This window comes from Ceratotherium simum, chromosome 8 (genome assembly GCF_057802395.1).
Source record: "Ceratotherium simum simum isolate JZ-2026a chromosome 8, ASM5780239v1, whole genome shotgun sequence".
In the NCBI taxonomy this organism is placed as follows: Eukaryota; Metazoa; Chordata; class Mammalia; order Perissodactyla; family Rhinocerotidae; genus Ceratotherium; species Ceratotherium simum.
The window spans coordinates 18,173,262-18,189,966 of NC_141907.1; the positions used below are offsets into that span (position 1 = coordinate 18,173,262).

The window sequence follows — 16,705 nt, forward strand, 5'->3', positions numbered from 1 at the left end:
GCAGAGAGTCTGGAACTGCAGATCTACTCGTAAATATTCAAGCTGAGGGGCAGGCCCCGTGGCGTAGCGGTTAAGTGCGTACAATCCACTGCTGGCAGCCCAGATTTGGATCCCGGGCGCGCACCTATGCACCACTTGTCAGGCCATGTTGTGGCGGTGTCCCACATAAAGTAGAGGAAGATCAGCACGATGTTAGCTCAGGGCCAGTCTTCCTCGGCAAAAAGAGGAGGACTGGCATGGATGTTAGCTCAGGGCTGATCTTCCTCACAAAAAAAAAAAAAATTCAAGCTGAGTTTTATAATTGGTAGGAAAGAGATTGGTATGCATCTATTTTACATAAAGAGACAGAGAGAAGGAAAGAGAAAATGCAGCACTACAGATTAAGATTTTAACAAAATAAAATACATGGTAAGCAACAATAACATATTTTCACTCTGTTTTTTATACTTTTTAAAGTTCATTCAAATTAACTATTTTGGTGCTCACATCAATCATGGGGTAGAGAGGACAAATGTTATATTCTTTTATACTAGTGGGGTGGAGAGAGGAAGTATCTTAAAATGTAGCATTAATTGTAAGACAAATTGTGAAAATTAGGTGATTCCTAAAAGTGAAAATCTGAGTTTAGCAGCAGGAAGAGGTTAGAAATTAAGTTTGGCACTGAAAGTTTACATTTTTGTCCTAAAACTTTAAACAAAGTCTCCAACTTCTCAACAGTGTTGCCCTTTTATCCCATGCTTTTTACTTCCAAAACTGGAAGGAAAAGATGACTGTTTAATTTTAGAAGATCAGTAACAATCAGGAAAAGGAAACGTCAGATGTTTGTATTTTTAAATGCAAGAAGATAAAATATTAATTCAAATTCCAACTGAACATTACAATTCTGAAACAATAAATAAAATCCAGAGAGATGATTCCTCATCTAAAAAGTTTACCTTGCAATCAACGAGCAGTTGTGAATCATGTTCTTTTCAACAAAGATACCTTGTGATTCATCAGTTTCAACTATTCGTCCATCCTGATACCATAACACTTGCATGTCCTGATCAATATATGAAGCCATGCACTGGAAGGGAAGGCTGTCTCCTTCAAACACAACTTGACGATGAGATGGAGTCATGTAGAAAGACGGTAATTCAAGGGGAGGGTCTGGAGACAATAAAACAAAGACTCAGAAAACAAATACAATACTATATTCACACTTCAGAATTAAGAGGTATAGAGATTCTAATTGAAATTTAAAAAATGGAAAAACAAATATTCCTCACTAACCAGCATTCTAATGCTAGCACCAACAAGGCTGCTACTGAGTTAAGCAGCGTCAAGATGAACACAAAATTGAGTAAAATTAAAACAAAAAGCATTTCCTACCACTTCTAACATTTAGAGTTGTTCCTTTCTTGGTGGCATCATAAAACTATCAGATGATCACAGAAGCAATATTAAACAACAAGCTGTAAAATGATACTTAAACCTGGTGACAAGTAAATGCTTACATATACACAACATAATTTTAATATACATTTTGGAGAGTGTATTACCTTTGATTAAACCACTGGTTTCTAGTTATAAAAGTAATGCATACTCACTGCAGAAAATTTAGAACATTTAAAGAAAAAGAGAAAGAAAACATCTTTTAAGATCCCTTATATTACAATCACTTTTAAAAAGCTGATAATATTTCCTTCCAGTCAGAAAAATAAAAGGGAGAAATTTTAAATATATATGCAAAAATATACACAAATACCATAGACTCATTAAAAGCCTTTAAAATATTTAGTCCATTTGTCTAACATAACAATTCTTTTAGTAGTAGTCTATCCTAAAGAATAATAGCAAATTTACAAAGAAGTATACAAGGAAACTAATCCTTGCATCATTTATGGAGTGAGAAATTATTATTAACCACCTAAATATGCAATAATGAGGAAGTTGTTAAATTATGGCGACATCCATATAATGGATTGGTATGTATCTATCTTATATGATGAGGAAATAAGTTTATATTATCTCAAGTTTACAAGGTTATGAAATATCATTAGAGTATGATGGTATTTTGGTCAAAACATAAGAAAAAGCTGCAGAAGATGATACGCCAAGGTATCTTGGACATAAACTACATTTGAGTGATAAGAATATAGCAAGGGCTTTGATTTTTTTTTTGCTTCTTTTAGTTTTTTCCTTTTTTTTCAGCTTTATTGAGGTGTAATTGACAAATACAATTGTAAGATATTTAAAGTGTACATCATGGTGATTTGATACACCTATACATTGCTTCTTTTCATAAACCTTTTCATCCAATGAGCACATTTTACTTGGGAAACAACAGTAATAATGAAAATAAAGAGAAAAGGAAAAAAAATGATAGGATTGTTTATGTCCAAGTACAAAGACTAAACTGGAATCTCCCTCCATCACTTTAAGGACTGTTTTTGGCTCATGTGCTTTTTGTTTGTGTTTTCATTTAACACACGGTAAATGTGTTAATTCCTCAATCAAGTCTTCAGATATTCTTCAAAATCATGATTTTCAATAACTGCAAACTATATCAGTGAAGGGGTGTGTCACAAGTAATTAAACCAATCCTCTCTTATTGAGAATTTAGGATAAGCTTATACATGTCTAAAGATTTACATACATAGCTGATCATTTCCTAAGAACTGACCTCTACACGTAGAATTACCAGATCAAACTGTCAATCTTTTAAGAACAGTGATACATGTTGCCAAACTATACTTCAAAAAGGCTGTACCAATTCATACTCCCACCAACAAACAATATGATAGCATCCTGAGATGTTATTACTATCAACAAATTCTTGATTTGTCAACTGATAAGAAATCTAAAGATCTATGCTATTCTTTGAAATTCGTTTTCATAAAGAAAGCGTTCAGAACCTAAGAACCTGAAAGACCAACTGAATAAATCATGTTTTTTAATTTAGGTAACTTAATTGTTGGCATAAACTAAATATTATCAAACCCGTGAAGATTAACGGCTGTACTAGTTCCACCCAAGTATAAAGACACTTTCACAGTTTGTCAAGAGAAACACAATGGCAAGTCACAAACAATGGTAAATCCTTTCTCACGTTTTCTTTCTCCCTTACCGCATGTCAACAACTCCTGCTTCACCCCTGTGACTGGCTGGGCCTGCAGAGACTTAGGATACACACAGCGTGTGTCACGCACAGTGATGTTCCTCTCCTTCACCCAGCGATGCATCCACAATATGTTACAATCACACAAAAGGTACTCAGTCTGAAATTCTCTGTAGCATACAAAATACAAATGAGAGGCTTTGGTGAAGAAAATTAAATAGCACTTTTGGTTTATATTGTCTAACGCTCTGGGTGGCAAGTACACGGCTGCTCACCCTTACCGTGCTTGTGGCGTAGACCATCAACCGGCTATGGTCTCCTTTCCAATGACATGACCTGCAGAGTGTCTGACGCCAGCACTGGTCTTCACTGATCCTGAGACTGACTCAGCTTTTGATCAAAGTTGGTATGTGAACAAAATCTATTCATCATCCCTCATCTATGCAACAAACTCCTTAATCCCAGGGTTCTGGAATACCTAATTCTCGTCCTTTATGTCTATCAAACTTCTACCCGTTCATCATAAAGCACGTGGCACTAATACTGGATCTTGAAGCCTTCCCCAATCTTTCCAGCATCATTGCCATGTTCTTGGCTTAAATGCCTACACACTCTGCTGTCAATTTTGGCAACATAAAGCAATATATGACTGTTTCACATGGTTATATTCTGTCTCTCTGACCAGAGTGCAAGCTCCTCAACAAGGAGGACTATTTCTGACACTTTCTGCTATGTGCCAAATGATACCATAGATATTAAAAACTTAAGGGATACAGACTCAACCACTCCAAAATATAAGAATATCTCCTACTTGATAGGAAAGAAAACAGAGAATCATCTTCATATAAGGCAAGAAGTTTCATAATTTGGCACTTGGATGTAATAAACAAAGAGGATATACACAGCTTGGGTAGAAGCACAATCATTTCCTGAATACTTGTTTTACAAAGCACTAACTATTCAAGTGCCACATGTTACACTAAGTCTAGCTAACAAACATAAATGGAGATACTGTCCCTTGTCAACCTGGAGGACATCATGTAATAAGGGGGAACAAAATGTAAATATAACTAAAATAGTATATAACGTTCTATACAAATAAGTCAACAAAGTGCAAAGAGCAAATATAACCACGTGTGCTTCTAACACAGACTGTGCAGTGGCTTCATCTCACTAGTTCTGGCAAAAAAAAAAAGGTGGGGGGAGGGATACAATAAAAGGAAAGTAAACTTAATAAAACAATACCAGAAGGATGATGAGACTGACTTCTAATTCCTAAGCACTACCAGGTAAAAACACTGGCAATTTCTCCCAATTTGGATGAAAATACTTCCCACATTCCTGCTACTCAGGGTCTCAAAAGCCAGTTTATTCTTTGCAGTCTATTTCCTAAACTTCACAGAAATGGCTGACTTGAGCCCACTATCTATATATGCCAAAAAGACATGTTTTCACTAAAAAGCAGCCCTCTGGACAACAATGGTAGTGGCACCAAAAAGAGAACAGACAGAGTTTGATCCAATGTGACTCTAGAAATACAGACATGTGTCCACCATGATGGTGAGGAGCTAGATGAATGGCTAACCTATTAGCTACAACCCAATGAAAACTGCTAAATGAGACTTAAATGATAGGCCCAGAAAAGGAGAGAAGAGGAGAAGGGGAGGGAAGAAGAGGGGAAGGGAAGAGAAACAAGGAAGGAGAAGGGAAGGGAGAGGAGGACAGAAGTCAGCATACACTGAATCGAGGCATCTGGTAGAGAAGACATTCTTCACTGGAAAAAAAGAGACTCAATCCCATAAATTATAGACAATAACAATTTGAAAAACATTATATTTAACTGTAATTCCGATGGAAATTAGTATAACATAGTCTGAAATATATTAAGGTTTATCTGGAAATATAATTACTTTCAGAAGTAACTCCTGTACAATCCCGCAGTTAACAAAACTGTGTTGGGGGGTGGGGGGATCAGCCAATTCTACAGCTACAGAGAACTGCATAAATATGATCTTGCACTGACCTCATAAAGCAGACATTTACATAAACACCCCTAGAAATGTCAGTAATAAGTTGTGAATTCAGTTTGGGGAAGGGGTTCCAGGATAAAATTAAATCCCTAAGGTAGAAAATATCCGTAACTATAAATTCTTCATAAAGAGAGAGATTTTATCCTTTGGGGATTTAATTAGTCAAATAACAAAATATTTGCTAATTTGAAAACACAAAGAGAAAGAATTACCAATTTATTTACTCTAAATATACATTAGAAAGATATAGTATTCTAAGGAGAAAATGGTCGTTCCAGTCTGAAACAACATTCTTAAGGTTTATGGTTTGTTTTTCAATGTGAACACAAGCTCTCATGTGAGATTCTAACCTTCACAAGATTTTCCCACTGAAGTCCCTTAAATCATATAATAACTGCTTTTAATTTTCAAAAACTAAGATACATTTATCAAAACAGAAAAAAAAATTCTTACTTACAAAGACCGTAATGAGCCAAGATAATCAAAAGTTCCTTGCGATAACGAAGAAAACAAATTCCCTGAAAGGTTTCTGGAAAAAAGGAAATAATTTTACTTAAAAAAATACTAACAATTATATATCATTTTATACTATTTCATATTTCCTAAAATGTCCTATAATCATTATATAATGTTATCAAGAATTTACGAGGTTGTTTTAAATCTTATAAACAGGGAACAACTAGTAAATATTCTCTCCAAGGTTGAAGAAACTTGTATAGAGCACTAAATAAAATTTAAAAATTGCTGCTACATAAGGATTTTTCTATCAAATATGAGGTAAACCTCAAAGTTACTTTATTACAGTCATGCTCTCATTCCAACTAGAATTACTCCTCGTGTGTTCACTCATTTCAGAAAGCAAAAACTAAAAATCAAGGAAAAGAAATGTATGAAATGATCAGCAGCAGCCACCCACAGTAACTGAGTGAAAAATGTGAGCAGAGTGGAATGAGTCCAGGGTTTAAAATGAAAGACTTGGGATATAAGTCAATGTTGGCCATGGGCAAATGACTTAACCTCTCTCATTTCCCCTCGTATCAGATGGCATTAATAAATACCTAAACCCTTGCAGAGTTTTGTATGAATAACCCAGAACACCTCATACTACAATTTGAGTAGTTACTCTCATAATGATTTGACAAGTAATTCTTCCACGCTTGACTATGAGCTGCTCCAGGAGAGGAGAGACTTGTGTGTCTTATTTACTGGGGTACCTCTGGCGGCTAGTAACATGCTGGGGTAAATGGTAGGTGCTCAATAATGGTGTCTGACTGTTCAGGATCTGGACCTCACCTTCAGAAGGCTTCTAATACTAAAATGGGATTCAGAGCTCCAGGAAAATGGTAGCATAATCCAACCACCACAAGATCTGTTCTGTGCCTGCTGTAGTATCAAGAATAGATACAATTTAGACCTCGAGTTGTCAAGGAAGAAGTCCTGAGACCTACGAGGAGGGCTGCCTCTCCTCTGGATTCTGGGCTGAATCCTTCAAGTGTGGGAGCAAGTGACAAGGGGGTAGATGGATTCCCCAGTGGGGAGAGGTCAGCTGCTCCTGTGACACTGCAGCAATGTATTCTTGGATGGGAAGATTTGTATTACACAAACGCCAATTCTTCACAAGTCAGTATATAATGAACTTCAGTAAGAACATCACTGGATTGTTTTTTTATATATGTCATAGGATTTTTTTGATATAAAAAGGCTGGATAAAATGATTCTAATGCTCATGGGAGAACTGCCTAGAAACTTAAACAAAAAAGGATATTTGCAAATTAAAAGAACAATGAAAGAGATGCCCCTTTTTTTTGGCCTATCAAGAGTGGGTACCAAATGCAGATTTTGAGAAGGGTATTGCTGATGGAAGTGTAAATCACCGTAATGTTTTAAGAAAGTAACCTAGATGCAATTAAGATGAAAGTCTATACTTTTATGAAGCTATCTTATGAGGAATTACATGATTACTGGGATTTGTTTAAAATAATGTAGGCGGGAAGACAAGAGATGGGAGGTATAACAAAACCAAGATTGGCTATGAGTCGTTAAGTGTTGAAACTGAGAGATGGGTACATGGAGATTCTTTATAGAATTACCTCTAATTTTTTTCCTTAGATGTTTGAAAAATTCCACAATAGTAAGTAGGAAATAAAAATCTATCCTACAAATATAGGATTTAAGTATAAACAAAATAATCGCATATTACAGGGACCATCAGATTCTAATTATTAGGTACTGTTATTCTGATTATTAGGTATGACTAGGTTGTTTCCCTTGGAAATCACAGAGGAAGGAATCACACTGGAGACACACATGCCATCCTCCCAGTAAATCCCAACACAAACCAGTTCTTCCTCCACTGTTGGAACAGATGGCTCTCTGGCTGAAAACCAAATGGAGTAACTGGCTTTGGTTTGGGGGCCAAAAGAACTTACACAAATTTTAAAACACTAGCACCACACTCCAGCTCTGAGATGCTTACACAAAAAAAGCAAAAGGGAACCGAGAATGACAACGGGCCCAGCAAAGTCACTGCTCCCGCGTCCTAACAAGCTCACTGAAGAGAGTGGCAGGTGAATTATCCACCCACCCCTACTCCCACCCTTTATGTTGTTGTTTCTTACTCTCTCACTTAATTTTTCTTTATTTACTTACTTTTTGCTAAACAGGTATATTTGAATTCCTGTTAAGTTAAACGTGCATGATGCATCATCTGTGTATATATGGGGTGATTACCAGGGCAGATTTGTTAAAGGAGGGGAAAATGCAATCAAATGAAATCTCCTTCAACAGAGGAACAACTGACTACATTATGATCTGTTCTATACTTGGAATATTTTGTAGCTATTAACAAGCATGAACTAAAATCAACATGTACTCTCTTGAAAAGATATTAATGATATGTCGGTAAAATTTTTTTTTTAAGTAAATTGTTGAGTACAGCGCATTTTTAAAGCCCTGTATGTACTGCTATACATTTGTGCGGGCAATAGAAAATCTGAAAATATACACCAGATAGTTAATACAGGCTATCTCAGGGTGATGTGTCTGAAGTGATAGAGGGGGGATTTAACTTTTCTTTCATATCTCCTTATGGTTTTATTACTTACTAACATCAATAATTTTTTAATTGTATAAAGAAAGTTCTTCTAAATGTCACTCATCTATTATTTCTGATAGAAAAATATTAAAGGTATAATTCTTAGGGAAAAAATACAGGTTTTAAATTGATCAAAATTTGTAAAAAGAAAAAAAAAAAGGAAGGCTTTTGGTTTGTTGATCTCCTGACAGTTTCTCTGTAAATTAGCTTCCTAAGTGAAGGACAGAGACTTCACAGAAGTCCTTTGTTTGTTCCCCATCTTTGGTCTGCTGGTTATCTCCAGTGTTCAGGTGGGAAGCTCAGGGATATGGCTTCACTTCTCAGGGACAGTTCTTCCCCGAACTTCTCTATCAACAAAGGCAGAGATCAATACATAGAATTAATCAATTTTACCCACCACATCCATGTTCACTGAAGCCTCTGGTATATTTAAAGAAAGTTATTTCTGAAATCTTAGCCTAAACCTCCAAAGCCAACACTTGTTTCAAAATGCTGAGAAGTCTGGGTGAGAACACTGTAGGCTGTCTGCCAAGGCCTCATCCAGGCCCTGAGGGGGCCTCGATGCCAGCCTCCTGGGCTAAGATGCCCAGCCAGTCCGAAATCCCAGGTTCCAGGGTGATCCAGAGTTCAGCTGAAGAGGTAGCAGAGGACACAGCTGGCCTGGTGATCCACCTAGACTCACTTCTTTTGCATACTTCCTCTTTTGGGTGGGAGACAATAAAAGGGAGCTCTCCAATTCCTAATGTAAGAAATGTACTACAAGTCCCATTACTAATCAGATTCTTTTTTCTACTTGCTAGATTGAGAAAATGCTGCTCTCCACGTCTGAAACACAGATTGTTATGAGCCTTCACAACCAGCATACAGCCTGGCTCAGAGAGCCTAGAAATCTGGAGGACTGCAGCAGCTCGTGCAGAACGCTTATGCAAAGTCTCTTGATCTATAGCTCTAGAATTAGGCTAACCCAAACTATTATAAGCAACTCCACTGCAATGCATTCCTGAATGTTAAGAAGCTCCCTCAACTGCCAATTGTGCTTAGAACAGTATTTAAAGGATATAAGTCAGGTATATTTCCACATATGCCATAGACTGTTGCATTTAAAAGAGCCACATTAATCTGTTACTGCAGGGGCTACATAATCATCTCACTCAAATCTCAAAGTAGAAAATTTGGTAGTGCCATTTTTATATTTTAATGATTCATCTGGATAAATGTCCATTGTGTTCCATGACCCGTAAATTCTCACAAGTATCAGAGAATTGGTAAAAACTTAAGAGACAACCCAAGCTCTAAGACTTCCCCAAATTTTAGCTTTTGGGGCAGGAGGCAAAAAAATATAGTAAGAAAATAGTATCTTGCCCTAATGTAAGCACTGTCCCAGCCAGCTCTTCTGCCTAAAGAACATTTGCTGATGGGTCAAAAATCCCTAGGCCAAAGCTATAAATCCATCTGGAACTAAAGTCAACATTAACAGTAGACTCCAGACTCTTTTTCATTACTTGAGTCATAGCTATCCAAAACTATAACAAAATTTTCCTTCATAAATGCCTCATTTTGCCAATTCTTATACAATCCTCAAAACGCAAAATATGAAACTCTCAAGAAGAGATAATAAAAGCATTGAAATAAAATTACAATCCAGTCACAAAAAAGAAAAATGCAATTGACTTAAGTACTTTCAAATTATGAGTAAAGCTGTATGCCAAATCAATCTTCTATTTAAAAATATAAATTTGGCCATATATCTTTCCCCCCAAATTAAAAGGCACACTGATGAATACCTCAAGTTTGCTAAGAAGCAATACTTTGTTCTACTCTAACAATTGAAGTCCCCTCTCTGACTGTATAAATGAAATAATCTCACTATTTCAGCCCCTACTAGCTTTTTCCAAGTAAACGAGTGAAAGAGAAGAAACATTCTAAAAAGCTACAGAGAGACAGGATCAGGCACAGGAAATCCTTATATTAGAACTTCTACCCTAAATCCCAATCCCTAAACCCCTACTCCCAGACTGCTCTTCTTTAAAACATGATTTTATGCCATTTTCCCACAAAAATGTCTTTCAGTAGCTTCCTATTGTTGAATGAGTTCTAAGCCTCTGTCTGCTTTTCATACACTCCCATATAAAGCTCTATTACAGCTAACCGGCTTTATTTCTAGTTACAAACAGAGCCTCTTCATTTTAAAAATAAAATAAAAATATATTTGATGGCTCGTACAAAGTTCTGCATTTATTTTATACTAAACTATAAGAGATAAATAGATATACATAATTCAAATCTTAATTAATCCTTAAAATAACTTTGACGTACTACTAATCCTACTTTACAGATGAAAAACAGAAAAGTTAAACAACTCACCCAAAATTACAAGGCCGGTGGCATGATTTAAATGGTCATTTCACTAATAAATAAAATAAGGCCATGATTCACACCAGCCTTTTCTCTTTGACAAACTGGCCACGCTCTTTCTTCCATCTCCACGCATCATTTGCTCAGCCTCTTTCCCTTTCTAACGATTCAAATCTGTGTAATCTTCTGGACCATCAGCTCACGTTTTACCCCTTCCAAGAAATTTTCCAAGACTAGCAAAGCTTTTGTTCACATCTCTCAATATGGACATGTTTTCTGGGGCATATACTACATCGTGTGTCTGCATCTATGAGTATGTGTGTGGGCTGGGAGGGGGAGTATAATACTACTACTAATAATAACGAATTATTATGTTCTGATGGCACTGTACCTCCATCATTAAATTTCCAGCCCCTTATTCCCTACCAATTCTACAACCTCTGCAGTTGCTACTTAAATACTAAACATCTAGGTGTTCATAAATATTTGGGTACTGGTTCAAATGCTTCCTTTTAATACGAAAAAAAGATGTACTTACAGCCTAACCAGGTTGGTGAGTCCTCGAAATATGTCTGCATTCAGACATCCTATTCGATTGTTTGTCAGATCCCTAAGGGGAAAAAAGTGTGTTCAATTAGTTCTCTTGGTTAATGAAGGTCTCATACATTCAATATTCAAGAGTAGCACCCAGGTATCATACAAGGTATCATGCTTTTCAGCATCTCTGAGATATTTATCTACCTCAAGTGTAGCATCGAGGGGAACTAATGCTTGCTTTCACTTACTTGTAGTGCACACAGACTAACTGCTGTTTAATTAGTGCCCTCTATATTTCAAGTACTTACTCTTTTACTCCGTAAAATGACTCAAGATAAAATTGGAGTAGTAAAAATGAGACTGAATCTCTCTTATTAGCTCTGATACAATTCCGAAGATGATCCACACAGTTGATGATGCTGGGGAAGGTGGGAACAGAGCCCAATCCAGCAACATCTAACAGACAGTGGATAAAAGGGCAAATTATCAAAATGCTGGAACTTTTATTTCCTCAAGAACATCTGAAATGTAACACTTTCTAACTTCATTCCTTAAGTACTCAAAAGTTTTGACTGTAATGAAAAAACAACTGAGTTAGCTTTTACTTCCCAGATCTATCATTTAGTCTCCAAGCCAAATCACTTTAACAGTATCTAGGTAATGGCCCAATTATTTCTTCCAATCACTCCTAACTTCTTATAGTTCCTATCAAATGTTATTTTCTAAATATGTATTTTTCTTCTCCTCAACCCACGAAGAGGGTTTTTTCCTTTTTATCTCTGTAAAATGTTTAGTAAATACTTTATTCTTTCTTCACTATTTTTCCTCACAATAAAGACAGTGAACACAATTTTACATTTTAATCAGGAGATTATATTTTAATTGGGAGATAATAATTGAAATTTTCCATAACCTTCAAATAAGATGGCATGGCTTTCATCATTTTTCATCAGTAGACTTAGTAAACTATATACATACAAGAAAACCCTAAAACAATGAATCTTCATTTTTATCAGTTCTTACGTTTGGAATTATTCATCACTTTGAATTTTGATAAAAGAATTAGAACAAGCTTTCTAAACCAAACTTTCAAAAATATTTTTATCACATTTTCTTCACTGTCCATATTATTCTCCGTAATGGAGAAACACACATTCTTTGCATTACACTCCGAGCTACTCTTCAGAAAAACAATTTGCACCACCCATTTCTAAAATAAAACTGTTGGATTCTAAACGGTATACTTGGCAATGACAGAAAATGTATTAGTCCGACTAGAAATTATAAGGACGTAGCATTTGAATCAAGTTGCTACTCATCAGGTTTTTCCCTTAGATATTTCACAAGCCACCTTAGGTAATCCCGGTGTTCCATAATTTCATAGCTCTGCCTTCCCTTTCTTATGGCAACTTTTATAAAAGAATCTTAAGCTGTACAATCTTTATCTGTGCTTGCTATTCTCCAGCTCCAGTCCCACAGAATATTAAAGCTAAGTATTTAATCGTGTGGAACATTTTTTTATTCCAGTTGATTTTCCTTTTATTTCTGGGTTTTACTGTTTAAGAAAATTAGGCATCATCTGTGAAGTGTTGCTTAAACAAGCACTTCTGGGCTCTATTCATTACCTTGTCTCAATTCTGAGCTTTAAATGGTGTAATTACCACTGATTCTGTAGGAAACAATTTCATTATAGCTATATCTATTTAAAATAGTATTTCGGTATTGATAATGGGTTTTCATTTGGATTGAGAATCAGCTTGAATTTGTTGATAAAGCAAAAGAGAAACTGAATGGGTCTAGGTTTTACCTACTTCTGGTAGTTTTTTCTGCAGAAAGCCACTTAATCTTCCTGATTCAAATTATCTATGAAATAAATGCAAAGACACAGTACACTTACAAGAACACTTCACATGGCGCTGTTGAGTGAGATGCACAATTGAAATGCATGATTTAAGGGCCATAAGAAAAAGTGACTATATCTATAAGCAACCAGCAAACACTACGACTGCAGAATATCTTTATATCTCATTAAGTTTACATATAGGACTCTCAGCTTGCAAGTTGTAAACCATAAGTTCAATTACAAGTCAGCTGTTTAAGAATATATTTTCTAGTGGGAAGAACATTATAAATGGGAATCACCTTGCTAGGCAAGAACACAAGAGACTACTTAATGTGTAATGCAATGAAAAAATGCCAAGGCAATGCCCAGGACAATATTAGTTATTAAATTAAATGCTACTGCACAAGGATTTTTTTTTTTTTTTACTTATTTTGGATGGAAGTACTTGAGAAAGTATTTACTGAAGGATAAAGAACTAGATGGAGAACCTAAGATATTCTGTAGTATCCTTAAAACATTCTGATAAAACTGCTTTTTACTAACAGTCAAGTTTCCTTCAACCTCTATCTCAAACATGGAGATGTTATCAGCATTAATCTTCCTATTACCAAAAAGCTGTGAAGACAATGGTGTGGATCACGGGAGAGAATAAGTGGTCTTGTTTGGCAGTAGGACATCACACCTCTCCCCTTGGGAAAAAAAGCTGGAAGGAAAAATATTCTAAAGTTCTCAAACCTGAGCATCAGAATGACTGGGAGGGACGGTTAAAACAAAGATGGTCCAGCCTCAGCCCCAGAGCTCCTGATGGGGTAGGTCTAGCACCTACACTCCTGCTTCCTACTTGAGGACACATGTTCACAAACATAGCTTCCAACTGACCCCTCCAAGAAGCATGGTAAGCAGCACAAAGGAAGTGACTGTTATAAATCAAGCCCACTTAGCTGCTGCCCTCCACTCCCTCATGGTTCTGTTTCTGGAAGCACAGATAGCCGGTTTACGGCCACGTTCCACACCCCTGCCAGTGTCAAGATGGCTAAGTCCTAACTATTTCCAAGACTCTTAGCAGCTAAACTCTAGCTGTTGCTCCATCTCTCTGTAAGGAGATTCCAAGTCCACATCCAGGCTCTTGGTCAGTGTACACGATTCCACTAGACTGCAAACCCCTCAAGGGGTTCCTGAGTTACCTTTGATCTCTGGAGCCTGGCTCTCTGTTGGGCACACAGGATCGACTCAATTTTGTTTAACTGAACTGACGCCGATCACTGTCTTACCACTTTGATTATGTTGTTATACCTGGTTGATACCACTTTTCCTGAACTCCAAACCGAACTCTAAACCTTGATCCACTGCAACTCTGATGCCTACCTAATGCCCACCCCCCTCCAACTCTTATCTTCCTTATCTGGAACTCCAGTCTCCATGAATACCACTGACATCCCCCAGAAAGGCCAGTTTGCTGACTTGCTTCATTTAAAATATCAAAGCACAGAGTGAATGGAGAAGAAGAAAACTGATTAGCAGCAAGATCTCCTCCAGACATCCCTGGGCTTCCCTGGTGCACAAAGCCTGAGGAAAACAATGAGCCACCATCCCTACCCTCAACAAAAACTATGGTAATAAAATCCCCTACTACAGAGTCTGAGTGGAATTTTAAATAATTTTAAAGATGAAAAGAGAATCCTTTAACTCCTACTATGCTTAATCTTCCAGAATTCTGAAGCTTAAGACTGCCCAACAGAGGGAACTGAGGGGAAAGCTTCAGATGATAAGCTTTAGATGAAAGATAATTTTACTTGCAAAAGTAATATTAAAAAAATATGCAAAAAGAGTATGGCCAACTTTTACAACTGGATCTGACTATAAAAAAGAACAGGTTTTGAATGATAGAACAATAGACACAAGATGTCAAAAGCATTAGGACGGAAAGTCAGAGTCAACATTTACCTAAGTCATGGCATGATTTACAGCAAACATAGCTGGTTCTATTATACAAACAACACAGAAAACAAATAAGACATGAAAATACTCAGGTACCTTCAACAATTTAAAAAAAAAACTTAAATAATAAGAAGCCATGATAGAATGAATAAAAACAAGAGACCGGGGCCAACTGAAAGGTTAACTGTTAAGAAGAATGAAAGCATGGAGCGGGTCTTGTCCCCACTACCTTTTGTCCCTGGTTCTTTGTACTTAAGTGGTTTCTCCTTGTTGCCACCAGAAATATTCTGAAACACAAGTCTGATCCATTTTCAAAAAGTTCTGCTAGTCCCCCATGGTCTAAGGAATAGATTCGAAATTCTTTAACATGGCAGTAGGTCATCAAAAGCCTAGTCCCTCCCTGACCAGCCTTAACTCCCTCCATTCTTTTCCCCCTTTCTACTTTACGCTCTGGACAGAGAAATAAACTATTGGCCCAAGAGACATGTTTTTTCACACCTATGTCCACTCTGCTTAGAACATCCTTCCTGTTATTCTTCAACACGGATTCATCCCTCAGGAGCAAGGTCAAATCTAAAGGGGGTCTGCTCTCATAGCAGGCCATTCCCCTCTCAGGAGGTCCCTCCTTTCCCTGGCAGATTACGATTATTATGTAGGATGTATTTTCAATATCTATCTATTTGCCCCTAAGAGTCTGTGAGCTCTGCCGAAGATGTCCGAGTACAGTAAGCAGCCAGCACTTAACAAATGCCTTTAGAAGGAAGAAAGGATGGTGGGACCGTCCACAAGGCTTGAGCATGGGGTTACTTCTCAAACACAAGCACACTTTCACAGCAATTGTGAAAAGAGCATAATGAGAGCAGAGAAATTGTTTAGCTTTGGAAGTAAGAAAAAATGGTCTTTAGGTTTTGAAATAATAATACATAGATAAAATATACATGAAAACAGCAAGACTGTAAATCATTAATAGAAAGGGGCCTCAATTTATAGGGCATTTACAACAAATATAGTTTGAATGCATTCATTACTTGAAAATCATCTATAGACTTACATCTGGCAAAGCCAATACAGTAATGATTTTATTAGCATGAGAGAGACAGAACCACCTACCCCCAACAAATCAAATTACTGTACAAATTAACCACCTTCTAAGCTACTTATACTAAATACTCTGTTTTTCTATCATGGACCTGGCCAAGTGAACCTCTAAAACTTGTTAAAAACCCATTTTTTTATTGTGTTAAAGCTTACAGTAGGTTAACAGTTACTTATAAAAGGAGCAGTAAAAACTCATAAGAAAGCAATTCAAGCACTTACAATCTTTTTAGCGACGACAGTCCCCAAAAGGCACCTGGATCTATACTACTAATAAGATTGTTCCGGAGGTCCCTGTTAAAAATAAAATAAAAGTTATTCACACATCAACATTGTAACAAACATTCAGGCACACTACACTTACCTGCTATATAGAAAACGACAATAACAATAACAGGAGGAGACTAAAGCCAAAAAGGTTATGCCAAGATCACCCTAGTAGTAAGTGGTAGAGCTAGAATTCAAATTCGAGAATCTGGATCTAAAGCTATTTGTTTCGGTCAATATAAGAATAAAAGGTAAATGTCAAGAAAAGATATGTGTGTCCTAACATTATTCAAATTCAAAGTTATCACTAAACTACAATCCTCTACATTATTTCTACAATTTCTTCCTTAGTATGCTATACTTTAGTTATCAAAACAAATCAGTGACTGTATTTGTGACAATAATAACTAAATCAATATTTTTTTTTAAACCACCTTCAAAAATAT

General features: G+C 36.5%; 1 protein-coding gene across 3 annotated transcripts in view; it reads right to left on the minus strand.

Moving 5' to 3' along the window:
* Nucleotides 1-16,705, minus strand: part of ADGRA3 (adhesion G protein-coupled receptor A3) — a 121,820-nt gene that overhangs the window by 57,956 nt on the left and 47,159 nt on the right. For 2 of the 3 annotated variants that reach the window (XM_087434145.1, XM_004432314.3), the window contains exons 3-7: nucleotides 16,215-16,286; nucleotides 11,118-11,189; nucleotides 5,588-5,659; nucleotides 3,110-3,270; nucleotides 936-1,149 (exon numbers count right to left, since the gene is read on the minus strand). In XM_087434145.1, the coding sequence (XP_087290271.1) occupies nucleotides 936-1,149; nucleotides 3,110-3,270; nucleotides 5,588-5,659; nucleotides 11,118-11,189; nucleotides 16,215-16,286 (591 nt within the window). Of the gene's footprint in view, nucleotides 1-935; nucleotides 1,150-3,109; nucleotides 3,271-5,587; nucleotides 5,660-11,117; nucleotides 11,190-12,927; nucleotides 12,980-16,214; nucleotides 16,287-16,705 lie in introns of those variants that run through there. The other variant, XM_087434146.1, reaches the window with a different exon arrangement.